This window comes from Aulostomus chinensis, chromosome 6 (genome assembly GCF_037954235.1).
Source record: "Aulostomus chinensis isolate RoL2024-O1b breed Wild chromosome 6, RoL_Achi_v1.0, whole genome shotgun sequence".
NCBI classification, from domain to species: domain Eukaryota; kingdom Metazoa; phylum Chordata; class Actinopteri; order Syngnathiformes; family Aulostomidae; genus Aulostomus; species Aulostomus chinensis.
In genome coordinates this window covers 980,402-1,007,500 of record NC_141325.1, presented here as the reverse complement: position 1 = coordinate 1,007,500, position 27,099 = coordinate 980,402, and the positions used below count along the sequence as shown (strand labels likewise).

The 27,099-nt window shown below is 46.5% G+C and overlaps 2 protein-coding genes across 3 annotated transcripts in view; one reads left to right on the top strand and one right to left on the bottom strand.

Moving 5' to 3' along the window:
* The window catches only part of LOC147259607 (dematin-like), a 28,746-nt gene extending 24,532 nt beyond the window's left edge, over positions 1-4,214 (top strand). The window contains 1 exon segment of the mRNA XM_086205670.1: positions 1-4,214. This exon segment is cut by the window's left edge and continues 85 nt beyond it. Within this exon segment, the coding sequence (XP_086061796.1) occupies positions 1-29 (29 nt within the window). The 3' untranslated portion in view covers positions 30-4,214.
* Positions 4,215-5,715: 1,501 nt separating this feature from the next.
* Positions 5,716-27,048, bottom strand: LOC147259606 (actin filament-associated protein 1-like 2). Of its 2 annotated transcripts, XM_086205669.1 has the most exons (16): positions 26,885-27,048; positions 22,113-22,247; positions 21,068-21,145; positions 20,855-20,913; positions 17,570-17,684; positions 17,274-17,494; positions 16,725-16,904; positions 16,168-16,251; positions 14,424-14,493; positions 11,398-11,630; positions 11,224-11,327; positions 10,953-11,070; positions 10,634-10,721; positions 9,838-10,004; positions 9,074-9,184; positions 5,721-8,308 (listed from the first exon to the last, which is right to left on the bottom strand). In XM_086205669.1, the coding sequence occupies exons 1-16, from the start codon at positions 26,898-26,900 to the stop codon at positions 8,282-8,284; spliced, it is 1,806 nt and encodes a 601-aa protein (XP_086061795.1). In that variant the 5' UTR covers positions 26,901-27,048; the 3' UTR covers positions 5,721-8,281. The 2 variants fall into 2 exon arrangements, with proteins under 2 accessions (XP_086061794.1, XP_086061795.1); XM_086205668.1 differs by having other exon boundaries at positions 5,716-9,184.
* Positions 27,049-27,099: the final 51 nt, after the last annotated feature.

Below are 27,099 nucleotides of genomic sequence, written 5' to 3'. Positions count from 1 at the left end.
ACTTGAAGAAGAAGGTCTGTCTCTTCTGACGCTGCTGGACCGGCTGCGACTCACACAGTCCCCTGCTCCTCCTGGATCCCTGCAGGGTCTTGGAACCACAGACTCTAAACTAAACGCCACTTTCAGCACCGCTACTGTCGGGCTGCAGGTCACTGTTGGTCAGTTTCAGGTTTGGAGTTGCTCGCAGGGGGACCCACCGAGTGATTTGAACTTTCTGCTGCACTCGTAAACTGCAGGAAATACGCTTCTGTCTCTAGTGTGTGTGGAGATTCACAGAGCTGCTGAGAGCACAAGCTACTGACCGTTCACAGCTCCATGATGGACCCATTAGTCCTTTAGCTGCCATGTTTGTATCCCTCCACTCCACCGCAAACCCGAGCGCACCAGCACCAACTCAGGCCCGTTTTACCTGCACAGATGAATATTTTGGCAACTGGAGAGCAACCCAGTGATTTAGGAACTGGAGGTCGCCACCTCGCTGGGGCTACATTTGATCAAGAGTGTAAGGAGCAACCTTCACAGTCATGCCTGTTAGCTTGCTAGCAAGCAGCTGCTAGCAAGCTAATGTTTGCTTAAAATCTAGGATGCCACCATCATAGCATCCTTTTCCAGAAATGCCTGGGGGAATTCACTTCCTGGTGCGTGATTGGGCTCATTGGCGCCATCTTCTGGTTGAGCAGGCTTCTCTACCATTAGCAGCTTTCTCGCCTACCCACAGCTGAGAGGAGCCAAATACTTAACAAATTGCCGTAGATCTTCAAATGCCCTCAATCTGCCAAACAAGTCTGGAACAAACAGATTAATTTCCTCATTTCTTTTCCTCAGAAGAGTCAGAAGAAGAGCAAACATTAGAGATGAAAGCGAGAGTGAATCCTCTCATTGTGCTGGGCCAAATTACACATTTATGATTGAGCTTCCAGCAACAGTTGGGCATTAAACCAACATTCCTGCTGACTCAGAGTCAGGTTTTTATGTCAGTCCTGTTAACAACCTTTAAAAGGGATGATTCCTATTGGCTGAGCTCGTCATGATGTCATAGTGACTTAGAGTCATCGCTCCCAGCACCTTAAAGAAAAACAAGGAGGTAGATTTATCCCAGCCAATCAAGTTGATGTTCAGCATCTCACCAACATGCTATAAGCTAACACTGAAGCTAATATGGATGCTAATTGTGATGATAGTTTGATGCTAATCTGATAGAGCCTCAGCCACATGTTTACTAATCATCAAGGAGCTCATTTTATCAGACTTCTGCTGTAGTCGCCCTCTGCTGGTCGGTAGAAGAATGCAGGTTCCCTTCTGCGCTGGCTTCACTTCCTGAGCTGACGTCCACAGGATAGAACCAGAAATGCTGATATTTAGAAAAAGAAAATTCAGTTTCAAAATTTGAATTTAAAACTCCACTCACTAGTGGCTGAATTCTTGTAGCCTGCAAGCTAATCGCTAAGTCATTTGTGAACTTCCTGGATGTAAGTAATTAGTTTACTGAAAGATCCAAGAAAAGGTGACAGCACTGTTATTCTCACGAAGGTTCTGCTGTTGAGAAGCAGAAAGATTCAGAGATGTTAAACCAGCCTGGTCCCAGCTGTCAATCACAGGTCGATACTCAGCTCTGATTGGCTGAGATGAAACTGGCTCATGTTTCTTCTTCCCGTGTTACTGCCCTGGTTGTCTAGCGACAGACTTTTGCCATGTTGAGGAACCTCAGTTAAACAGAGCCCAGAGAGCGTTCTGGTTCTCCAGAGCTCTGGGTCGTCCAGCCAGCAGGTTGAAGCATCAGCGAGTGTCGCTTAGTGACCAAATGACGTGCAGCTATTTTTGTAACCTCCGTAGAGAAGTGGCTTGTTTATTGTTGAAACTTAAATGGGAAACAATTTATTCCGATGTGGATGTTGAGGAGGACTTTTACTACGGTTTCCAAACCACAAGAGGACACACGAATGGTGGGAAATCAACTGGAAACCTGAATGCAAGAAGAGCTTACAGAGCAGGAAGTGACACGTCAGTGTCGCGGCCATGACCTCAGCACACATTTTCTGTTGAAATTCTATGAGTTCTAGAATCCACCAGCATCAGAACCACCTGATCTCTGTCAACACACCAGAACAAATTCATTTTTAATGTCATTAACATCTTTGATTAAGAAACTGAGAGTGGGATTGAAAGTGAAACAGATAACTTTGTACTAACGGTAAACCAATGAGAAGCCTTCGTCTAGTCAGAGGGCGTGTCAGACCATGATTCTGCTGATTGGCCGTTACTTCCCCTCAAATTTTTTTCTCGTGTGCAGAAACTAACGGCAACACGATGCTGATTTTATGTTTGTTTTGGTGGCGAGGGGTTAAAAGACTGTTCCTGAATGGAGTTCTGCTCAGATCAGCAACAGGAAGTTTGATTAAATGTCACGCTGTCAAGTTCTGCCTGATGTGAAGCTTTTCAGTGGGACTGCTCAGTGTTCTTAGCAAGGTCCAGAGGAACGTGTTCCCCTAAAGGTTCCCACAACATCCTGCGTGTTTCCTTTGCCTCCACCAACTAACACCCCACTAACATTGAAGGAACGCCACCCAGAAACCTCCTGGGAAGCACGCAAAGACCTTCAATGGCATGATCTTCTAAACATTCCCAAAACCAACCAAATGTTCCCCTGTGGTTCCACAAAAGACCATCGCTCTGCACCAGCTACAAATATTATGTTCCTGGAATGTCCTGAAAATGTCTCTGTAGACTACATCAATTTGAAACATTTCAAAGTTCTATAAATGCTCAGTGGACAATGTTCTATGTACAGAATATTCCTAGAACATCCTGAATGTTCCCTGGACTTCCATAAAACATTGTCCCTATACTCCCAGGTTACGTTCCCAGAATGTCTCTGCTGGCGTAAATGATCCCATCATTTGATGCACTGAGAACATTCCTGGATGGTCATAATGTGTTCTGTAAAGGTCTAGGGGATGTTCTAAGCTTTCCCAGAGCATCCTGAAGGTTCCTCAACCACCCATCAAATAGCAAAGAATTCCAAACCTGGAATTGCACTGGGAATGTTGTGTGAAGGCCAAGTGGGAGCATTCTATTGTCATGATACCCTAAACGTTCCCTGGACATTCAGAATGTTCCCCTTTTATACCAAAAATAATGCCTGTACAGAACAGTGGGAATTAGTAGGTGGGGAAATTTCTCAGTCTTAGAGGGAACGTCATTTTTTCCTTTTTTTTGGAAAGGTGTTCTTTACTTCCCAGGAGTCTTTGTCATGTTGCAGTGGGGAACTCTGAACTGAGGGAGTTCCATCACTGATAGAACATTTGAAGAGGTTCAGGGAATTCTGCTCTTCAGAGAACTTTCAGAGAACGTTCCGTCCCTCCTCCTCAGGCTGACAGTCCGGTGTGTTTACCGTCTGAATCAGCGTGGTTTGGTGGTGAAGGAGACTCCTCCCACCTTCAGGTCCATGGAACCGGCAGACCTGAGTTTACCCTCCCTGCACTGATTCGTCTCACATCTCCCACCTGTCTCACCTCTCCCTCCTGTCTCACCCGTCACTGTCAGGTCCCATGTTTTCTGGCTGGAGGGAAACAGGGATGATGTCAGCAAGCGCTGGTCACTTCATGTTGAGACGATTTCTTTCTGTCGTTGTCGAGCTGAGGAAGGAAGTCCGACGCCGTTCTAAATACTGAGGAGAGTTGCGCTTTGTTCTGATTGGTTGAGTGCAGTTACTAACAGGAAGTGGTTTGCTGTGACGAACACCATGAAGACACAGATTGTTCATGATTTATTTTCTCTTTGACATTTTGAAGTGTTTCTGTTTTTGATGATTGTTTAATGGCGATGAGCAACTTTGTGCAGGCGTGTCACTGTCAACACGTCCACCGCATGATGATGTCACAATGATGACGTGAATTTAATTTTTATTCTAACGTATTCATAAAGTGTTCCTGCATAGATGGAATGTAGGACATCATTCTGTCCCTTTAGATAACGGCTGCTCTTAGACTGAGGTCAGATGGATGTCATGCAAAGGTCACATTTAGGCCAGACTGAGGTCCCTCTGAGGTCAAAGGGAGGTTGTTGGCAGGTCAAACTCTGACAGGAACTCGCCTGCTCCACGCCGCTCTGCTGCTGTACATAGTGAACCACGAATGACAATATAATTATCGTAGTTGTTCTCTGGATGCTGGTGATGTGGATGAAAACCTGAGTTACAATAAAAAGCAGTTCTATTTGCTTGGAGTGTGAAACTTCATTTTCCACGTTTGAAGTTGTCAGACTGAGTCAGGAACGCTGCACCGGCGGACTCGTCTCTGTCAGGGTTTCACAGGGGAAACGGGACCCAAATGCAGATGGCAGCCAGTGGGAGTGCAACAACAAGTATTTATTTCCAAAAAGGCAAAGTAAAACGCAGGGAGTTCAAAGTACAAAGGAAGAAAACAAGGTAACAACAAAAGGGTGAGCAAAGTCCTGAGGGTGACTGCAGGTAGGAGGTTGGCCACCGAGTGTCCAGTCTATGTCCGTCGATTACTGGAAGGTCCGTTGAGGCGGGTGCACGTCACAGGTAGAATATGTCAGTGGATGGAACGCTACCACAAAACCTATCTGCTGCTTTTGTACTCGGAGCAAAGAAGACCAAATCATGTGACTGTCTTGGACCGTTTAATTCTAAAGTTGTTTCTGCAGATGAGGTCCGTTACAGCCCCTCCATGCTGGACGTCTGCAGGGTGGACAGGACGGTCTTCCTCCAGGTCACTCCTTCGTACGACAGGGCGTTGCTCTCCTCTAACGACTGTGGGAAGCTCAGGTCCAACAAACTCAGTTTCCCTCAACTCAGGTTTAACAAACTCAGTTTCCCTCAGCTCAGGTTTAACAAACTCAGTTTCCCTCAGCTCAGGTTTAACAAACTCAGTTTCCCTCTGCTCAGGTTTAACAAACTCAGTCTCCCTCAGCTCAGGTTTAACAAACTCAGTTTCCCTCAGCTCAGGTTTAACAAACTCAGTTTCCCTCTGCTCAGGTTCAACAAACTCAGTTTCCCTCTGCTCAGGTCCAACAAACTCAGTTTCCCTCTGCTCAGGTTTAATAAACTCAGTTTCCCTCAGCTCAGGTTTAACAAACTCAGTTTCCCTCAGCTCAGGTTTAACAAACTCAGTTTCCCTCTGCTCAGGTTTAACAAACTCAGAGTTTCCCTCAGCTCAGGTCCAACAAACTCAGTTTCCCTCAACTCAGGTTTAACAAACTCAGTTTCCCTCAGCTCAGGTCCAACAAACTCAGTTTCCCTCAACTCAGGTTTAACAAACTCAGTTTCCCTCAGCTCAGGTTTAACAAACTCAGAGTTTCCCTCAGCTCAGGTTTAATAAACTCAGTTTCCCTCAGCTCAGGTTTAACAAACTCAGTTTCCCTCTGCTCAGGTTTAACAAACTCAGTTTCCCTCAGCTCAGGTTTAACAAACTCAGTTTCCCTCAGCTCAGGTTTAACAAACTCAGTTTCCCTCAGCTCAGGTTTAACAAACTCAGTTTCCCTCAGCTCAGGTTTAACAAACTCAGTTTCCCTCAGCTCAGGTTTAACAAACTCAGTTTCCCTCAGCTCAGGTTTAACAAACTCAGTTTCCCTCAGCTCAGGTTTAACAAACTCAGTTTCCCTCAGCTCAGGTCAAACAAACTCAGTCTCCCTCAGCTCAGGTTTAACAAACTCAGTTTCCCTCTGCTCAGGTTTAACAAACTCAGTTTCCCTCAGCTCAGGTCAAACAAACTCAGTCTCCCTCAGCTCAGGTTTAACAAACTCAGTTTCCCTCTGCTCAGGTTTAACAAACTCAGTTTCCCTCTGCTCAGGTTTAACAAACTCAGTTTCCCTCAGCTCAGGTTTAACAAACTCAGTTTCCCTCAGCTCAGGTTTAACAAACTCAGTTTCCCTCAGCTCAGGTCCAACAAACTCAGTCTCCCTCAGCTCAGGTTTAACAAACCCAGTTTCCCTCTGCTCAGGTTTAACAAACTCAGTTTCCCTCAGCTCAGGTCCAACAAACTCAGTTTCCCTCAGCTCAGGTTTAACAAACTCAGTTTCCCTCTGCTCAGGTTTAACAAACTCAGAGTTTCCCTCAGCTCGGGCTTAACAAACTCAGTTTCCCTCAGCTCAGGTTTAACAAACTCAGTTTCCCTCTGCTCAGGTTTAACAAACTCAGTTTCCCTCAGCTCAGGTCCAACAAACTCAGTCTCCCTCAGCTCAGGTTTAACAAACTCAGTTTCCCTCTGCTCAGGTTTAACGAACTCAGTTTCCCTCTGCTCAGGTTTAACGAACTCAGTTTCCCTCTGCTCAGGTTTAACAAACTCAGAGTTTCCCTCAGCTCAGGTTTAACAAACTCAGTTTCCCTCAGCTCAGGTTTAACAAACTCAGTTTCCCTCAGCTCAGGTTTAACAAACTCAGTCTCCCTCAGCTCAGGTTTAACAAACCCAGTTTCCCTCTGCTCAGGTTTAACAAACTCAGTTTCCCTCAGCTCAGGTCCAACAAACTCAGTTTCCCTCAGCTCAGGTTTAACAAACTCAGTTTCCCTCTGCTCAGGTTTAACAAACTCAGAGTTTCCCTCAGCTCAGGTCCAACAAACTCAGTTTCCCTCAACTCAGGTTTAACAAACTCAGTTTCCCTCAACTCAGGTTTAACAAACTCAGTTTCCCTCAGCTCAGGTTTAACAAACTCAGTTTCCCTCTGCTCAGGTTTAACAAACTCAGAGTTTCCCTCAGCTCAGGTCCAACAAACTCAGTTTCCCTCAACTCAGGTTTAACAAACTCAGTTTCCCTCAACTCAGGTTTAACAAACTCAGTTTCCCTCAGCTCGGGCTTAACAAACTCAGAGTTTTCACAAAACCCGCTTTCTGGAGCAGACCCTGGACCCTGGACCCTGGACCATACAAAGTAGAATCAAACCCGGTATCACACAGGACTGAAAAGAGAGAGTGACCCCGACGGCGACACAGGTAGCAACAGAAACAGTGACCCAAGAAGAGACGACGGGAACACCGGGGTTAAACTCACGAGGAAACGAGATGCAGGTGATGCAGTCATACTCAGGTGAGACTCATGAGGTCACCACAGCAAGAAGCAGACAGGTAGACAAGACCCAAACTTTCAAAATAAAACGGGAACTAAAGATAGACCAAGACAAAGGGGAGCACACAGTAAAACAGGAAACCAAGACACGACAGTCTCTGCCCTGTTAGCATGTTAGCATTGGGTTACAACGGCCTGCTACATGTTGTGTTTCTCATTGACCAATACTTTAATATATAAGAGTGTTTGGACATTATTGGTCATGATGGACAGTTACAAGCTGTGGCCTACATTACCCACAATCCACACGGAGGTAAACGTCCCAATGGTACAGTCCAGCCAGGAGCAAACAAGACCTCAGTGGAATTGATGAATCATTTTTTAATTTTTGTTCATATTTTTTATTCTTAAATGCGATGAGTTTAAAAACTACGGAGAGACATTTATGTGTTTGTGAAGCCATTGAGAAGAGAGAGGAAAATTCCAAATCACTGTCTGTTTGCCGGTGCGACAGAGACAAAGGCGCTCATTCAGTGACGTCAATCAGTTCTTAAATAATCATTGTAAGGAAAAAGCTACAACATCCTCCTGAGGCTAAAAAACAGTAAAAAAACAATTTAAAATAAAAAAGTGACTGATGTGTACGTATATACATATCACCTACAACAAACATCAGAGTTAATATGTAATTTATGATATTGGTCTGAAAAGTAAAACATACAAAACTAAATTATATCATAAAAAAGGGAGATTTCATTGAATAAGAAATGTGCTACTGAAATCCCTGGAACTGCTTCATTGATAATGCATGATATTATAAAACAGAGAGTTACAAGAATATTCCACAAACAATATCCTCTCATAAATCACCCGCAGTGACATCATACAGCTGTGATGTCACTCACCCGATCCTGAGGTTGGTCCACCTTGATATTGTGAGGAGGCGGAGCTGAGGTTCTGGTCGCCGGCATCCAGCCTGGTACCAGCTTCACCTGCTCCGGTTCCTTGTTTTGCCTACATGTGTCTATATGTGCTCAAACAATCTGATAATTAAAAATAGTAAATGACCAGTTTCCATTCTTAGCAACTATTTTTGTCATTTTTCCGAAGATGCTCTTCATCCTCCGACAGGCTCAGACAGACCGTCAGGTACGTGGATGTTGGCCAGCAAGAAAAGTCAGAAAAACTACAGGGACGTTTAAAGTTTAAATGAATCCAGGTCAGATCAATGATGTGACATCACAATGACATCACTGGTATCAAGTAGCAGCTTTGGTCTCCCATTCCTGTGGAAACAGCCAGCAGAGTAAAGTCAGCACAGGTGCGCGCGAGAGGATGCCTCCATGTTTCACCCTTGCATTGATGAGGAAGAGGGTTTGTGTTTGTGTCTTGATCCAGAAGAACGCTGCAGCTTTACAGACGGGTTCTTTATTGTTTGCATGTTAGCACGTTTAGTAAGTCACATATTAAACACGTAACTCCTAAAGCAAGACATCTAAAATAGCACGCTACCATGCTAACAAGCCCATTACATATCCCAGCTTCAGCGTATTAATATGTAGTCGAAATACTGGACAGAAAAGATGAATCCACTCACAAGTTAAGTGGAATAAAAGTATTGGAAAGATGTGACCACTGTTCAAAACCATCAGGTCATTGTTTAGCATGTTAGCATGCTGACATTGAGGAATTAGCCATTGCCTGGTACGCAGTGGAAGCTGATTTATCGTCAGGTGAGAAGTAATTATGAGTCATCATCCGGAGAACATGATTGTTCTTATTTCATTTAACCATCTGGACCAAAGTAGTCCCACACTGGTTGTGTGTGTGAATCTAATTTTGACATGCAGGTGAAGTCGTGCACATGTGAGCGTCTGGATGGTATTAGCTTAGCATCTTATCCTTCTGATGTCTTACAGCCTCTCATTTTAAATGTGACATTACAAAAGCGCTCACCACCTGCTTCTTAACCCCATCGATGAAAAAACAACATTTCAAAGGATTTCTCCTCCTTTTGTCCACCACCACACCAAGAAACTGGAGTATCTGACCTTCCTCCTCTGGAAAACCTTTCCATGTTCGATGAAGAGCGCTGAAGGAGCTCGTCTCAGAGAGGTTTTAGCAGAGGCCGTCCGCCGCAGGAGCGGGTTCAGGAAACTCGTCTGGCCAGTGAGATGAGAAGAAACCACTGAGTGTGAATAAATACGAATACACCTTTAATTAATGGTCCTCATCAAAGGCAGCGGGCAGAAATGAGGAAGGTACCAGAACTTGTCTGTAAATGTTCTCAAGGCCTTCGATGTCTTCAGCCTGAACACGCAACATGTTCCCCCTTAAAGTACTGATAGGCAGCGTGTTGTTCTCAAGTTTGTGTGTGTGCGTGTGTGTGTGCGTGTGTGTGTGCGTGTCAGCGTATGTGTCAGAGTGTGTGTATGTGTGTGTGTGTGTGTGTCTAATAGTTGCATTGTTATGATTGATGGCTGGTGTTTGGGCTGCAACTCACTTTTCCTGCGGAGAGCAGTAACCCCTCCTACCCTCTCCCCCACAGCTGTAAATGTTCATGGCTACGTGTCCACACGATGACTGATGACTTTTGTCAAAAGATTATCAGCGTAAAACAGTTTAGTTTTGTTTAATTTCTCCTTTCCAACATTTTCACATTTTTTTCTTAAGTCATAAACTCATGAGAGATTTTTTTCCCAAAGAAACGTAGAAAAAGGACCATCCTCCCTCACTGGGCCTCGGCGCTTCCGTATCTCTCCACTGGGCGGGGACACCCGACACACCTGCTGTGACGTCATCATTTTGCTCCTACCTGAGCACGCTCAGTGCAGACGGCCAGCGACTGTCTAAAAGAGATTCGTTTGTTCTGCTTCGCAGCCGACGCCAGGTTGATCTCTGACCCCGCCCTCAGCTGGACCCCTTTCTTGCCGGCCAGCTCCAGTTTCTGAACTCCTCGTTCTGCTTCGGTCAACTTCCTGTCTGGAACACAACAGAAAAAACAACATCCAATCTGTACTGGGACATGTTTGAGTCGACTGATCCAGAAATCAGGAGGATGAAACTGTCAGCTCGACTAGAACCAGATGTTCTCCATGTTCTAGAGGATGAGGATCTGCAGTGATGTGGCTTCTATCTGGAGACATTTAGGTTCCTCAAACACAACAATCCCGATCCAGCATCTCTAATCAGACACTGACGAAAAACTGTAACACAGTAGAAATATAATGTTGATATTCAATGGGTGTGTTTTTTAATTTAAGTGGATTTCTATCAAAAAATGAGGGAAAGCCTCTTTTGGTGAGCAAGAATTTACCTGAAAATTAGCAGAAACGTATAAAACACACACACTAATGGGTGCTAATGGTTCGCTTCAATCTGGTCTTTTCCCATGAAATTGTAAGTTTTCTTTCTTTTCCATTTCATCATTCGAGCGTTTCTGCCTGCAAATACCTGCTATTTCCACTACTTCCCCTCGGGGCGACGCATACTGATAGAATACAGTTATTCAATGGCAGTGTGTCGCGTGAGAGGGAGAGAGACTCTGTGGCGGTGTCACCAGGCTCTTGGTTCTCCAGGTTCCTGCGTCAACATGCTGCGCTGCGACTCACTGTGGCTGGTGAAGACGGTGTTGCTGTAGGTCACTGAGTCTCTGGACGACACGGAGCTGCAGCGAGCCGAGTCCTGGGAGCTGAGCAGCTGAAGGCAGCGAACATGGAGAGAAGCAGGTTTGTCAGTGCTGCTGGTTTGAAGATGAGTGACACTGAAAGGTGATAGACGTCTGCAGGAGAGCGAACTGTCTATCAGCAACCAATCACACCTCCGCTACATCCAGTGGTCGGTCCATCACGAGAGCCTCATTCATCAACATGAGGGAGCCCACTAATCATGAAGGTAATCGCTGACTGACTGTCACTGTGCGGGGCCTACCATGTGCTCCAGCATGGAGGTGTTGGAGTAGATGGGCTGATCCTGGCAGCTCCCACTCAGGTGGAAGGGGTCGTCCATGTAGGCGTTGGTGGTGGGAAACTTGTGCGTCTGCTGTCCACTGGGGTGAACGTCAACACCAACAGGACGTTACAAGAACAACGGCTCAACCAAATGTTATGTTTCAACAATGACCAGACGTCCTCTTCCTGATTGGTGCATTGATTGAAAAACAGGGCTGTTTGGCACATTTTCTATATGTGGGTGTGTTTACCTGAAAGCTCCACCCATGAGCTCTGCAGCCCTGTTGTCATGGCAACCGGTGGTTCCATCCTGCAGAAGCTGGATCCATCGCTGCTTCTCCTCTGAACTACAGACCTGAAAGACAAATGTACACATCATACAAGTGACCTGGTTATCCATGACTTCCTGTTTCCTGTCAGCTCACCTCCAGCACGGCCACCTGGTCACCGAGCATGCTCAGTGTGATCCTGTAGGAGTGTTCAGTGTCAGGCCCGGCTTTGACCTCACAGCCTTTCAGTTGGACAGTGTACTGAGGTGAGCGTTGCCTCTTCGTCTCCCCCTCCTCCTCCTCTTCCTCTCCAAACATGTTGAGCAGTCCCGCCTCCACCTGGCACAGTAAACTCTGCCACTGGCAATTCATCAGCACGTTCAGGAAGCCTGTCAATCAACCACAGGTCAGAGATAACAGGTCACATGACATACCAATTTATTTTACTTTGCTATGACCTTCAAACTGTCAGTCATATATGAAACAAAGTCCCACTGAACCAGTTCTCCATCCATCGTCGTCTTCCGCTTATTCCTTACTATTAAGGGTCGCGGGGGCTGGAGCCTATCCCAGCATCTACATGCGAGAGGCGGGGTTCACCCTGGACAGGTCGCCAGTCCATCACAGGGCCAACACAGAGAGACCAACAACCTCAACCATTCACACTCACATTCACACCTACGGTCAATTTAGAGAATCAATCAGCCTCGTCCCCAAATTGATGTCTTTGGACTGTGGAGGAAGCTGGAGTACCAGAGAGAACCCAGCAGGAACAGGGAGAACATGGAGACTCACACAGAAAGACCCCGTGCCCGAGCCGGGACTCGAACCCGGAACCTTCTTGATGGGGGCCACAGTGAGGACCACTGCACCACCGTGCAGCCTGAACCAGTTCTAAAACCAGTAAATAAGTTCTGCTAGAAGAACATCTAGTTCCTTCATCTCCAGGTCTGAGACCTGAAACCAGATGTGTGGTTCAAGCAGCTGCAGGTACCAACAGGTTCAGATCCACCAGTAAAAACCAGATCCGTGGATGTTGGAGGTTCAGTTCTATGTCAGATCCACCAGTAAACACCAGACCGGTGGATGGTGGAGGTTCAGTTCTACATCAGATCCACCAGTAAACACCAGACCGGTGGATGGTGGAGGTTCAGTTCTCCATCAGATCCACCAGTAAACACCAGACCGGTGGATGGTGGAGGTTCAGTTCTACATCAGATCCACCAGTAAACACCAGACCGGTGGATGGTGGAGGTTCAGGTCTACATCAGATCCACCAGTAAACACCAGACCGGTGGATGGTGGAGGTTCAGTTCTACATCAGATCTACCAGTAAACACCAGACTGGTGGATGGTGGAGGTTCAGGTCTACATCAGATCCACCAGTAAACACCAGACCGGTGGATGGTGGAGGTTCAGGTCTACATCAGATCCACCAGTAAACACCAGACCGGTGGATGGTGGAGGTTCAGTTCTACATCAGATCCACCAGTAAACACCAGACCGGTGGATGGTGGAGGTTCAGGTCTACATCAGATCCACCAGTAAACACCAGACCGGTGGATGGTGGAGGTTCAGGTCTACATCAGATCCACCAGTAAACACCAGACCGGTGGATGGTGGAGGTTCAGTTCTACATCAGATCCACCAGTAAACACCAGACCGGTGGATGGTGGAGGTTCAGGTCTACATCAGATCCACCAGTAAACATCAGACCGGTGGATGGTGGAGGTTCCGTTCTACATCAGATCCACCAGTAAACACCAGACCGGTAGATGGTGGAGGTTCAGTTCTACATCAGATCCACCAGTAAACATCAGACCGGTGGATGGTGGAGGTTCCGTTCTACATCAGATCCACCAGTAAACACCAGACCGGTAGATGGTGGAGGTTCAGTTCTACATCAGATCCACCAGTAAACACCAGACCGGTGGATGGTGGAGGTTCAGTTCTACATCAGATCCACCAGTAAACACCAGACCGGGAGATGGTGGAGGTTCAGTTCTACATCAGATCCACCAGTAAACACCAGACCGGTGGATGGTGGAGGTTCAGTTCTACATCAGATCTACCGGTAAACACCAGACTGGTGGATGGTGGAGGTTCAGGTCTACATCAGATCCACCAGTAAACACCAGACCGGTGGATGGTGGAGGTTCAGGTCTACATCAGATCCACCAGTAAACACCAGACCGGTGGATGGTGGAGGTTCAGTTCTACATCAGATCCACCAGTAAACACCAGACCGGTGGATGGTGGAGGTTCAGGTCTACATCAGATCCACCAGTAAACACCAGACCGGTGGATGGTGGAGGTTCAGGTCTACATCAGATCCACCAGTAAACACCAGACCGGTGGATGGTGGAGGTTCAGTTCTACATCAGATCCACCAGTAAACACCAGACTGGTGGATGGTGGAGGTTCAGGTCTACATCAGATCCACCAGTAAACATCAGACCGGTGGATGGTGGAGGTTCCGTTCTACATCAGATCCACCAGTAAACACCAGACCGGTAGATGGTGGAGGTTCAGTTCTACATCAGATCCACCAGTAAACACCAGACCGGTGGATGGTGGAGGTTCAGTTCTACATCAGATCCACCAGTAAACACCAGACCGGTAGATGGTGGAGGTTCAGTTCTACATCAGATCCACCAGTAAACATCAGACCGGTGGATGGTGGAGGTTCCGTTCTACATCAGATCCACCAGTAAACACCAGACCGGTAGATGGTGGAGGTTCAGTTCTACATCAGATCCACCAGTAAACACCAGACCGGTGGATGGTGGAGGTTCAGTTCTACATCAGATCCACCAGTAAACACCAGACCGGGAGATGGTGGAGGTTCAGTTCTACATCAGATCCACCAGTAAACACCAGACCGGTGGATGGTGGAGGTTCAGTTCTACATCAGATCCACCAGTAAACACCAGACCGGTGGATGGTGGAGGTTCAGTTCTACAAGATTAGATTTGAAAACCAACAACATCCAATGAAAAACAGAATCAGGAACATGTCAGCACAAACATCTTCTAACCAGCACTGCTGCTCTAGAGCTCTGTCTGTATCCGTGAGGGAAATCTTGACAATCACATCAAAGATGCCACAGTTCAACATCAAACTGAAATATCTTAGTTTTCAAGATTTTATCTTTTAATTTGAATTGAAATGAGTGTCACTACCTTTGTCTTGGTTGAAGCTGCAGTGAGCTGAAGGTTCCTCCTCCTCACTCTCTGTCTGGACTCCACTGGACTGAAGAGAACAAATGAACAACATCTCACTTTCATGACAGACTTCATACAAGAGTGATGTTCAGAAAACAGACCAACAGACCAGAAATTTGAAAATGCAAACTACCACCATCTTGTCTTGATGGTGAGTAACTGTAGCGTGAAGGAGCTGCACCCGAGAGTTGAGTCTGTCCTCATAGAACCTGGAGTTACAGTATGGAGCTCTCTCTCTCTCTCTCTCTATCTCTCTCTGTCTGTATATATCTATATATCTATATATATCTATATATCTATATATATCTATATATCTATATATCTATCTATCTATCTATATATATATATATATATATGTCTATATAATTGTATTATATGTATCGATAATACAATTATATATAAATATAAAATCTATCGCAGGACAATACAAATACAAATGGGGCTGAGTAACATTTCTAGTCGAGTCGTGATCCTGCAATACCAATCAGTTATCAGTATAAAGCCACTCAAGGAAGAGGTGTGTTTGTACTCCAACAGGAAGTGGTCATCTCCTGCTTCCTCCACTAACAGGAAGTGGTCATCTCCTGCTTCCTCCACTAACAGGAAGTGGTCATCTCCTGGTTCCTCCATTAACAGGAAGTGGTCATGTCCTGGTTCCTCCACTAACAGGAAGTGGTCATCTCCATGGTTCTTCCACCAACAGGAAGTGGTCATCTCCTGGTTCCTCCTCCAGCAGCCAATAGGATCGCTCCATGTGATTGTGGTGATTGAATCAGTAAATCAGCTCTGGTGAACAAAAGTTGATGATCTTCCAGGTTCAGTTCATCAAGATCATCTTCACTAATGAACCCTCTGATGATGCTAACGTTAGCCTAGGGAGGAGCTACACCAGGGTCACATGACCTCAAGGTCACCACCACTAAGCTTCAGGTTTCTCTTGATGACCTTTAATGACCTCCATGACCTCTGTAGGCTCCTCTAGACTCTTGTTAGCAACCCAGGTTTTTAAGACTCCACCACTCCAACATCCACCAGTCTGGTGTTACTGGTGGATCTGATGTAGAACTGAACCTCCACCATCCACCAGTCTGGTGTTACTGGTGGATCTGATGTAGAACTAAACCTCCACCATCCACCAGTCTGGTGTTTACTGGTGGATCTGATGTAGAACTGCACCTCCACCATCCACCTGTCTGGTGTTTACTGGTGGATCTGATGTAGAACTGAACCTCCACCATCCACCGGTCTGGTGTTTACTGGTGGATCTGATGTAGAACTGAACCTCCAACATCCACCGGTCTGGTGTTTACTGGCGGATCTGATGTAGAACTGAACCTCCACCATCCACCAGTCTGGTGTTTACTGGTGGATCAGATGTAGAACTGAACCTCCACCATCCACCGGTCTGGTGTTTACTGGTGGATCTGATGTAGAACTGAACCTCCACCATCCACCGGTCTGGTGTTTACTGGTGGATCTGATGTAGAACTGAACCTCCACCATCCACCGGTCTGGTGTTTACTGGTGGATCTGATGTGGAACTGAACCTATTGGTATCTGCAGCTTCTGGAACCACACATCTGATTTCAGTTCTCTGATCAGGAGACGAAGGCACCAGACGTTCTACAACTTGATAATGGGTTTCAGAACCAGTCACATTGTAAAGGAGCTCTCAGTTTGCTTCAGGACACCGGTGTCTCACCCTGCAGGACAGCCTTGGTTCAGATCTGATCACAGACCAGTCCTGAGTCTCCACATCGCCTCCAGCACTCAGCTCCTCTATGACCTGTGAAAACAGCTACGTCATTGACACTTTTAAGCAGTTCTGCGAAAGGTTTTTTTTCCAGTTGTTTTTTTTTACATATTTTCTTCGTAGGTGTAGCCCTCCAACATTCACTGACATCGCTGTTATCAAGTTAAAAACAAGTTTACATGATATTCATGTCTACTACCACCTCCTTCCTTTTTACTGTTGAATGATGAAGGTGGTTCTTCTTAATGTTATCAAGTGATTCATATTTAAAGGAAAATTATTGTTAATAACAGCTTGTTTTTCTTTTTCTCTGTAAATTCACCGGAATATTTTCTTAAACATGGGAAAAGAGTAAGCAAGAAATGGATACAAAATGAAAAGATACAGAGGGAAACATTTATCTGACAATGTAGCACTCAACGTGTAGAAGTGTGTGTGTGTGTGTGTGTGTGTGTGTGTGTGTGTGTGTGTGTGTGTGTGTGTGTGTGTGTGTGAGTGCAGCTCACCCTCCTCCATTCGTCGGCGTGCTGGAAGCTGCTGTAGCCCAGCACCAGTGTGTCGGAGCCCAGTGGCACCAGTTTGAGCTGGTGCTGGATCTTCCTGGTGCTTTTGGACTTGTAGACCAACTGGCAGCCGCGCAGGTTCACCTCCAGCTGGGGCAGCAGGTCCCGCGCACATTTATAACACTGACACACAAACATCAGAACCACATGAGCCTGACTGAGCAGGAGGACTGCGTGTTCCACCTGATTGTGTCCTCTTGTGGAAAGGTTTCAAATATGAAAGTCCATCCTCTTCATGTTTCTGCCGTGTTTTCGAGACAAATTTGTTTCTTAAAGGCAACGTTTTACTGAATGTTCATGTGAAGTTAGCTCGAAAGAGTGTGAGCTAACTTGAGCTGATTCATCACAGCTGATCTGGAGAAGATACACAACAAACAGTGTATTAAGAGTACAAGTGATACCTGGGTACCTGACTGCAGAGCAGGGGGCGGAGCCTCTGATCATTAGGAGAATTCTGGCCACTCTAGAGGATCATTAAGGTTCTCTACTCACCAGTAGAACATCGTTCCTGATGATGAACAGCTGTTTGGTCCACTGGCCCAGCCACTTCCTCCTCCACAGGTAACCACAAAGGCGGGACTCAGGGGCGGGCCTCAGGCAGGGCTGAGAGGCACTCCACTGGATGTAGTGTGCTCTGTCCTTTACAAGCTCATCATCCTCATCATCATCCTCACCGTATGACTCATAGTGACTGCTGCTGGACTCCGCCTTCTCTGGAGGACGCACGAACACATTTACATGTCAATCCGCATTTTTTTTTAAAGAAATGTTTGTGAATGTGTGGATACCAGTGTTAGTTGTGTCGGCTGCATAGGGTTCTGCTTCCTCGTACGTGTCCTCTTCATCCTCATCCTCATCAGCTCCTGGACCACACAGTAGCTGGGACAGTGGCGTTTGCTGGATCTGATATCACAGGAAACAGATATGTCCCTTCATCATCAGTTCAAGGTGGCGTCACGGGGATAAATGGATTACTGCTGCTGCTAACACTGCTATTACTCCTCCTGCTAATGCTACTATCGCTGCTGCTGAAGATTACACTACTGCTATTCCTGCTGCTGCTAACACTGCTATTACTGCTGCTGCTAACACTGCTATTACTGCTGCTAACACTGCTATTACTCCTCCTGCTAATGCTACTATCGCTGCTGCTGAAGATTACACTACTGCTATTCCTGCTGCTGCTAACACTGCTATTCCTGCTGCTGCTAACACTGCTATTCCTGCTGCTGCTAACGCTACTATTACTGCTGCTGCTAACACTGCTATTACTGCTGCTTCTAATACTGCTATTACTGCTGCGACAAACACTGCTATTCCTGCTACTGCTAACACTGCTATTCCTGCTGCTGCTAACACTGCTATTACTGCTGCTGCTAACACTGGTATTATTGCTGCTGCTAATGCTACTATTACTGCTGCTGCTAACACTGCTATTGCTGCTGCTAACACTGCTATTACTGCTGCTAACGCTACTATTACTGCTGCTGCTAACACTGCTATTCCTGCGGCTGCTAACACTGCTATTACTGCTGCTGCTAATGCTACTATTACTGCTGCTGCTAACACTGCTATTCCTGCTGCTGCTAGCACTGCTATTACTGCTGCTGCTAACACTGGTATTACTGCTGCTGCTAACACTGCTATTACTGCTGCTGCAAACACTGCTATTACTGCTGCTGCTAACGCTATTACTGCTGCTGCTAACACTGCTATTGCTGCTGCTGCTAACACTGCTATTACTGCTGCTGCTAACACTGCTATTACTGCTGCTAACACTGCTATTACTCCTTCTGCTAATGCTACTATCGCTGCTGCTGAAGATTACACTACTGCTATTACTGCTAACACAGCTGTTTATACTACAGCTACTGCTAACAATAGTGCTAACATACATCAAGTATTTTATTTACTTCAACATCTAATTATTTTGACAGTGCAGATCTCAGAGGGAGGAGAGTCCAAAAGAGAGGAATACCTCATGAGTTTGATATAAATATGTTTGAGTACATTTAAAAACAAAACTTGACCAACAATGAACTGAATATTTTATTGATTTATTCATGGATATGTATGAGGAGCTGATGTGTCTTGTTGTGTTTAAATGCTCATGAAGCACAATTATCTCTAGATCGAATTGTCATATGGAGGTCCAGCACAAACCACAGTAAACCTCTCAGCAGACACTGGTGTGTGTGTGTGTGTGTGTGTGTGTGTGGGTTCTGTCCATCCATCACGTAGACCGATGCTAATCAGCCGCCATCAGTGACCACTTCCTTCGTCTACAGACCTCTCGGCCAATCATACGACAGATAGCAGGGCTATGACTTCATATGTAAACAGTGTACATCCTGTCACGCCCTCACACACACACACACACACACACACACACACACACACACACACACACACACACACACACACACACACACACACACACACACACACACTCAGTAACCCGGCCGTCTCCTCCCAAACCTCAGGAGGACCTGGTCTGTCATTACTGACCCACATCACAAACCAGCCTCCTGGTCTTTCTCCAACCCAGCCTTCAGAAAAATACGCTGCTTTTCTTTGACCTCAAGTTTCTGCAGACAAGAAGCATAGTAAAAGATGCTCTAACCTGGCAGGGAAGGAAGCAGGACAGATAGAGAGGGAACCCTTCGGAGCACGGCTGGACGGTCATGTAGCAGCTGTTAACGCCATCAATCCTACATCTAATTAGGGTTAGGGTTCATATCAATATTTGACAGTGAAGTTGGCGCCAGCAAAGGAGTAAAACCGCACCAGTTTGAGCCAATAACAGTAAAAAGTACTGTAAGTTCAATAAAGTATTTTTACTCAGCTGCAGTTCAGGACTGGTTGTTCTGGTTATACTGGCTCAGGGGGTAAGCAGGGGGGTAGTCAGGTTCTCTAAGATGTAACTTCCTTGCTTTTTGATTTAATTTGGAGTCGTTGCTGTTGTTTTGTTGATGTGGTTGTTTTACATCTTATCAGCTATAATTTGCCGTTATGAGTTTGTAGTGGGGCGGCCCGGTGGAGTAGTGGTCCTCACTGTGGCCCCCATCAAGAAGGTTGTGGGTGGAGCCCCGGCTGCAGCACGGGGTCTTTCTGGGTGAGTCTCCATGTTCTCCCTGTTCCTGCTGGGTTCTCTCTGGTACTCCAGCTTCCTCCACAGTCCAAAGACATCAAGAGGGACCAGGTTAATCCAGACTCTAAATTGACCGTAGGCGTGGCTGGGAGAGCCAATGGTTGTCTGTCTCTATGTGTTGGCCCTGCCATGGACTGGTGACCTGTCCAGGGGGAAGGCTGCTGGGATAGGCTCCACCCCCACCACCCTGAACAGGAGAAGAGGGAGAACATGGAGGGAGGGAGGGAGGGATGATGGATGGATGGAGGGATGGATGGATGGATGGATGGATGGATGGAGGGATGATGGATGGATGGAGGGATGATGGATGGATGGATGGATGGAGGGATGACGGATAGATGGAGGGACGGATGGATGGATGGAGGGATGATGGATGGATGGAGGGACGGATGGATGGATGGATGGATGGATGGAGGGACGGATGGATGGATGATGGATGGATGGAGGGACGGATGGATGGATGGATGGATGGATGAAGGGATGATGGATGGATGGAGGGATGATGGATGGATGGATGGATGGAGGGATGACGGATGGATGGAGGGACGGATGGATGGATGGAGGGATGATGGATGGATGGAGGGACGGATGGATGGATGGATGGATGGATGGATGGAGGGACGGATGGATGGATGATGGATGGAGGGACAGATGGATGGATGGAGGGATGGAAGGAAGGAGTTTGTAGTTTTGGGTGTGTGCGCTTGTGTGTGCATATACTGACTTATAGTGGTAGTAGTATTACTCGTACTAGTAGTAGTAGAAGATTAATAGAGCATGTTGTTGTTATTGCCCTTAATGATGAGAGGCAGATACTGTAGTACTGAGTGTACAGTGTGTGTGTGTGTGTGTGTGTGTGTGTGTGTGTGTGCGTGTGTGTGTGTGAGAGTGAGTGTGTGTGCGTGAGTGTGTTTGCACTTGCCACATTTCCCAGCCAGACAGGAGAGTCTTGCTGTGAGTCGAGGTCAGACGAACCAACACCTGCACAAACAAGAATCACACATCCACCACCCAGCTGGACTCCACTCGTCCTCAGCAACCTTCAGACGTTGTCCCGTCTGTCTAGAAATGCTTTTGCTCTGTGGTTCGACTGTGAATGACTGGGGTGTTGCTAGTGTTAGCTGTTAGCCATTACCTGGCGCAGGTGTGTTTGTCTGCTCGTTGCCAGCTGATGATGATGGACAGCTCATGATCATGTACTCAGCATCTTCCACTGGAAACACAAACATCTGTCTCAGTCGGAGGAAGTACATTTACTCGCAGCTCTACTGCAGCATCCCGTGACTCACATCCTCCCTGAACAAGTCCTCGCAATGTTCATGCAACATCAGCACCAGGTAAAGAGTTTGTGTCGATGGCGTCATGAACTGGACTGGACCCACTGTGAGGAGGATGTGTTCTGAGCATGCTCAGGGGGGCGGAGCATGCTCAGGGGGCGGAGCATGTAGACCGGTGGCTTCTGTTATTTTCACGCCTAAAGCAAAGTGAATCGAGCTTCAAATTTGTTTTTATTCAGGCTGTTTGCTTATTTGGCCAAAGGGGTCATTTGTGCTTGTTTGGCTGCTGGAGGACAGGAACCCTGCTGCTGTGGCGCTCCTGCCAATGAGAATACAGCAGTGACTTCATGATCAGCTGATGAACAGCTGATCTGTTAACCTGCTGCACTGCCGAGTGGTCACACACTCAAGTTCAACTGGACACTCAAGTCTGCACTACATTGTGGACCTGGCACCAGTTGACCATGTACATATCATCTTCTTTGCATTGGTGTGTATATTTTCTATTATTTATGTTAGATTTGCGTGTTTCTTTTGCTCATTCCATGAGTGACACCAAGTGTCAAGTCAAATTCCTTGCATGTTGTGAGCAAACTTGGCCAATAAAACTGATTCTGATTCTGATTCTGATGGTTCAGGGTCCTGTCTGTCGGCATGACAACCAGCTAAAAACTTTATCGTTTGTTTTCTGAGTGGCGTTTGGAGCAGATATCACATCATGCTAGCTGACCTCCAGCACTGAGCATCTCAAATTTGTGTCAGATCTATTCTCATACTGACATTCAGGGGAATCAATTGGTGTCATTGAAGTCCTGACAGCAGGAACAGAGGTCTGAGTAAATCTTCAATCACTGCAGTACTCAGCAGCAGTTTTAGTAGTGGTACCACCATCGTTAGTCTTACCAGGACTGTCCTGTGTCTGCAGTTTGGCCAGCAGCTCAGAGATGGATTTCTTCTGAGCCTGAGCGATGTAACTCAGGTTCTCGGAGTCCAGAACCAACAGGAAGGACTGCAGGTCCCAGATCAGCTTGGCCAGCACTGAAGAGGAGGGACAGACAGGTGGTGGATGACTGTACACACAGACGAGTCACATGACGCGGCTGTATGTTCTCTCTAGAGTTCAACACCTGGACTGTGTCCAAAGTTCCATACCAACATGCAAGTCAATAACTAAAGTAGTGCAGGAGAGAGCACTGAAAACGTGTGTGTGTGTGCGTGTGTGTGTGTGTGTGTGTGTGTGTTTGTTTGTGTGCATATTTATACAACTGAGAGCTACAATAATTGGTTTGTGTGAGTTACCATGGTAACACACCTCAAGCTTTCCCTCAGGAAGCTACTTGATAAACACGTCATATCAGCAGGCTAAGTTTTACAGCAGGACAGTGGAAACGTTTCTGCTGACCCTGGAAACTAAAGGAACATGTAACTCGCTGGTCACACTGCCCCCTATTGGCCTGGACTGTGAAATGTGAAGCGGTCACTGAGTGACTGCTGCAAACTGTTCCTTTAGCCGTTATCTTTTCTGTTCTGAGTTTTATGGGTCATGAACAGATTGAGGAAGGTGTTTTGTCACCATCAGCATTTTACTTTCTTCATTTGCATCACACTTTCTTCCATATTTGGATGTTTTATCATCCCTCCATCCATCCTTCCCTCCCTCCCTCCATGTTCTCCCTCTTCTCCTGTTCAGGGTGGTGGGGGTGGAGCCTATCCCAGCAGCCTTCCCCCTGGACAGGTCACCAGTCCATGGCAGGGCCAACACATAGAGACAGACAACCATTGGCTCTCCCAGCCACGCCTACGGTCAATTTAGAGTCTGGATTAACCTGGTCCCTCTTGATGTCTTTGGACTGTGGAGGAAGCTGGAGTACCGGAGAGAACCCAGCAGGAACAGGGAGAACATGGAGACTCACCCAGAAAGACCCCGTGCTGCAGCCGGGGCTCCACCCACAACCTTCTTGATGGGGGCCACAGGGAGGACCACTGCTCCACCCACAACCTTCTTGCTGGGGGGCCACAGTGAGGACCACTGCTCCACCGGGCCGCCTCTGCTGTTACATCTGGCTCTAAATTTCTTTTACTGTTCAATTACAATTCTTCTGTGAAAGGCCTGGTGTTCTAAACGCGAATGTTCCCATGTTGTGACCTTCACGTGTTCCTAATGTGACGAGACACACTGATAAGCTGCTCATGTGTAACACAACAGAGAGGCTGTGTTTGCTGTTACCTCACCTCACAAAAATGCTGTTTCTGCAGGCTATCGTTGGTTGGTTAGCATAATAAGTGACATGATGGAAACAGCAAATGTTGGTAGAGAGCAGACAAAGATGTGCTTGTCAGTTCTAAAGAGTTCCACCACAGACAGTGGATTATTTTTACTCTGCTTTAGAATCCAAACTCCTGGTGTCCTCACTGAGGGGGTTGTTCCAGCAAATGTCTTTCATGACAACCAAGATGTGAAATATCAGCTTGGGGGGCCAACAGGCACCGATTGTTCAGTCGCTCCATTCAAACAGAGCGAGTTCATTCACAGAAGAAGCTGAGTGGGAGACGAAGGTACACCGCTTGATGTGAAAGTTCTGCTGATCAGGCTGCTGCTGTTTTAAACAGCCAGTGGAACATACCTCGGCCTCCCACGGCAGAACCGCAAAAGCTGGAACTAAAGAGAAGACTTGATGTTTGTCTGGCCATCAACATCACTTCCTGTTTCTGCCTTTGATGCTGCAGCACAAACACAGGGAATGTTGTCCAGCAGGATGTTACATCAAAACTAACCCAAGTATTACAACTTCAGCACACTGCTTAGCATTTCAGGATGCTTACAGCCATTAAAACAACACATCAGTGTTCAGGGAAAGTTACTAACCAACACGCACACACACACACACACACACACACACACACACACACACACACACACACACACACACACACACACACACCCTCAAAAAATAAGTAAAAGGAAATGTTCAATGGCACACTCAGTTTGAGAGGAAAGTCTCTTATTGTCCATCGTCCTAAGAGGCAGACCCACACTAGTGTTAGCATAGCACAATGACTGGTAGTGGGGGGAAGTGTTAGCTTAGCACAATGACTGGTAGTGGGGGGAAGTGTTAGCATAGCAGAGTGACTGGTAGTGGGGGGAAGTGTTAGCTTAGCACAGTGACTGGTAGTGGGTGGGAAGTGTTAGCATAGCACAATGACTGGTAGTGGGGGGAAGTGTTAGCATAGCACAATGACTGGTAGTGGGGGGAAGTGTTAGCATAGCACAATGACTGGTAGTGGGGGGAAGTGTTAGCATAGCACAATGACTGGTAGTGGGGGGAAGTGTTAGCGTAGCACAATGACTGGTAGTGTGTGGGAAGTGTTAGCTTAGCACAGTGACTGGTAGTGGGTGGGAAGTGTGAGCTTAGCACAATGGACCTGAGCTAGCTGATGCTAACACTTCCCACCCACTACCAGCCATTGGGCTAAGCTAACTAGCCTGGACCAGAGTTAGTTGATGCTAACACTTCCCACCCACTACCAGCCATTGGGCTAAGCTAACTAGCCTGGGTCTCTGCGCCATAGAGGAGGACACAACTTTGGTGGAGAGATAAACGACTGTACGGGACCTTTACAAGCTGAAATTGTGTTTTAGTGATTGAAGCTGCTCTGCCATGAAAACCAAACCATCAATTTAGCAGAAAGATGGGACTCCTCCTCAACTGTGTGTGTGTGTGTGTGTGTGTGTGTGTGTGTGTGTGTGTGTGTGTGTGTGTGTGTGTGTGTGTGTGTATTGAAGGGTGTGGAGCAACTTTCTCTTTTATCCTCCAGCTGGTAAATACTGGAAAACAGCAACATTTACTGAGCGCTTGTTTCCTCTAAGTGAGTCTCCTGCAGGCATCACGAAGCCCCGCGCACTTCAACAATCAGCCACTAACTAGCCGGTGTTGTCATGGTGATATCGAGTCTTGATTTGATGAGATAGTTTCTGAGGAACAACAAATCACACTCTATATTTTAGTCAGAGAAATTAAGTTGAAGATGTTTTTTCAAAAGGCATGTTAGCGAAACCCAGATCTTGTCAGATAACATGTGACTCTGCCCCCTCAGCACGAGGAAGCCACAACTGGCACGTCAACTAAGATGTCACAATGAAGTAACAAACAAATCAGTCCAACATTAGAGTTAACAAAAAGCTTCATAAATGTTATTCTACAAATGTTTTTGGTTAAATTATGAACCAGAGTCAGTCACAAACACCAGAGTCTAACGTGACGCGTCGATTTGTTCTCCTTCAAACAGAAGGAATGCTTCCAGTCTCCATCAGTGCTTTTATGCTGCTGGTAGAACGAGGTTTTCCTTACAAGACTTCTATTTCTTTCCAATAAAAACACCTTTCCAAATGGATCCCTTGTTTTCTTGTGTATCTCAATGATGAAACTTGGAGTTTAAATGGAGTTTCTTGCCACTTGATGCAGAAAAGTGAATTTGAATTACAGACAATATTAGATTGATGGAATCAGCAAAGTTACGTCACACATCAAATAACTGAGACGGTTCGTCCAAGCTGCAAATAAGTGAATGTGCCATGTCAGCGGGAGGCTGTGGAAGGAGGGACCGCAGTCGCTGCACGCGCACGGTGGTCAGACATGAGACTGTGAACCCAAAGTGAATCCAAACAAGCCATTAGGCTACGTCTCCTGAGGCCTCCAGGAAGTGATGATGAGGAAGATGAGGAAGAGCAGCAGCAGGAGGAGGAGCGTTTCCGATCGTCAACATTCCATCAGTGTGATAAAGACACGGATGACCTCAACAATGTCCGTCCACATCACGGAAACCTAAAACTTGATTGATCTGGTTCTTGATCCTCAGGGGACCCTCTGGACAAGATTCACCTTTTCTCTTCAACTGGACCGCAGCCCCGCCCCCTCCTTCCTGCTCGTCTCCAGATTTCAGATTCAGCAGCGTTTAACCCCAGAATGACACACTCACACGTCCTGGAACTCCAAGTTTACCCCCGAGTTCTGGGTTCATTCTCAGTTTCTAATTTTTTGGTCTGTATTAAATCATGCAGTCATAAATATAAATATATTGTTTGTTGTGATTTTTAATTTTTTAACAATTGTTTTATTCTTTCTGATCATCTGTAAAAAAAAATCTTGCGTTTGTTTGGATTTCTGCTACTCACCCTCATCCCAATAAAATCCATAATTATAAAGATCCCTTGTGTGCCAGTTTTCAGGGTTAGTAGTTAATCACCTGATCACCTGATCAACACCACTTGCTGATCCCCCCCAAAGTATTAAGCAGGTGAGAAATCACCTGAGAACACGCCAGTAATCGGTCGTAACTGATCAAGAAGAGCGAATCATACATTTGTGGAGAGTTTGGAACTTTTTTCTTCGATGACCTGAAAGTAAATGAGTTCTTGATTGTTCTTCGAGGTGCGACTGATTCTCTACATGTTGGTGAGAGACCTCTGAGTGCAACTGTTCAGAGACTTTTTCACAGACATTCAGATTAAAGTGAAATTGAAGGACTGGTCATTTTGCTGGAAGACCAGTGGAGGTCCCTGGACCACGCTTTGAGAACCCCTGTGCTCCATTTAATCAGGTCGAAGAGATCATTAAAGGAAGCAGAGCTTTGTTTTATCTGCTGTGAAGCGTCCGTGAGGAGGATCGACACAGTACCTTTCTGTTTGTCCATCGTGGTCGCCTCAGTGGCGGCTGATCTCTGGCCTCATCCCTGCCGGCAGGAACCAAACAAAGAAGGAGGAGCAGCAGCAGCAGGAAAAGACAGATATGTTCCTGTTTTCTCCTCCGTCAACTCTCTCTATCTGCCCTGACAGTCCAGTCCGGCCTCTGAGTGACATCAGCAGCAGAGGGAGGAGAGAGAGGACGGACCC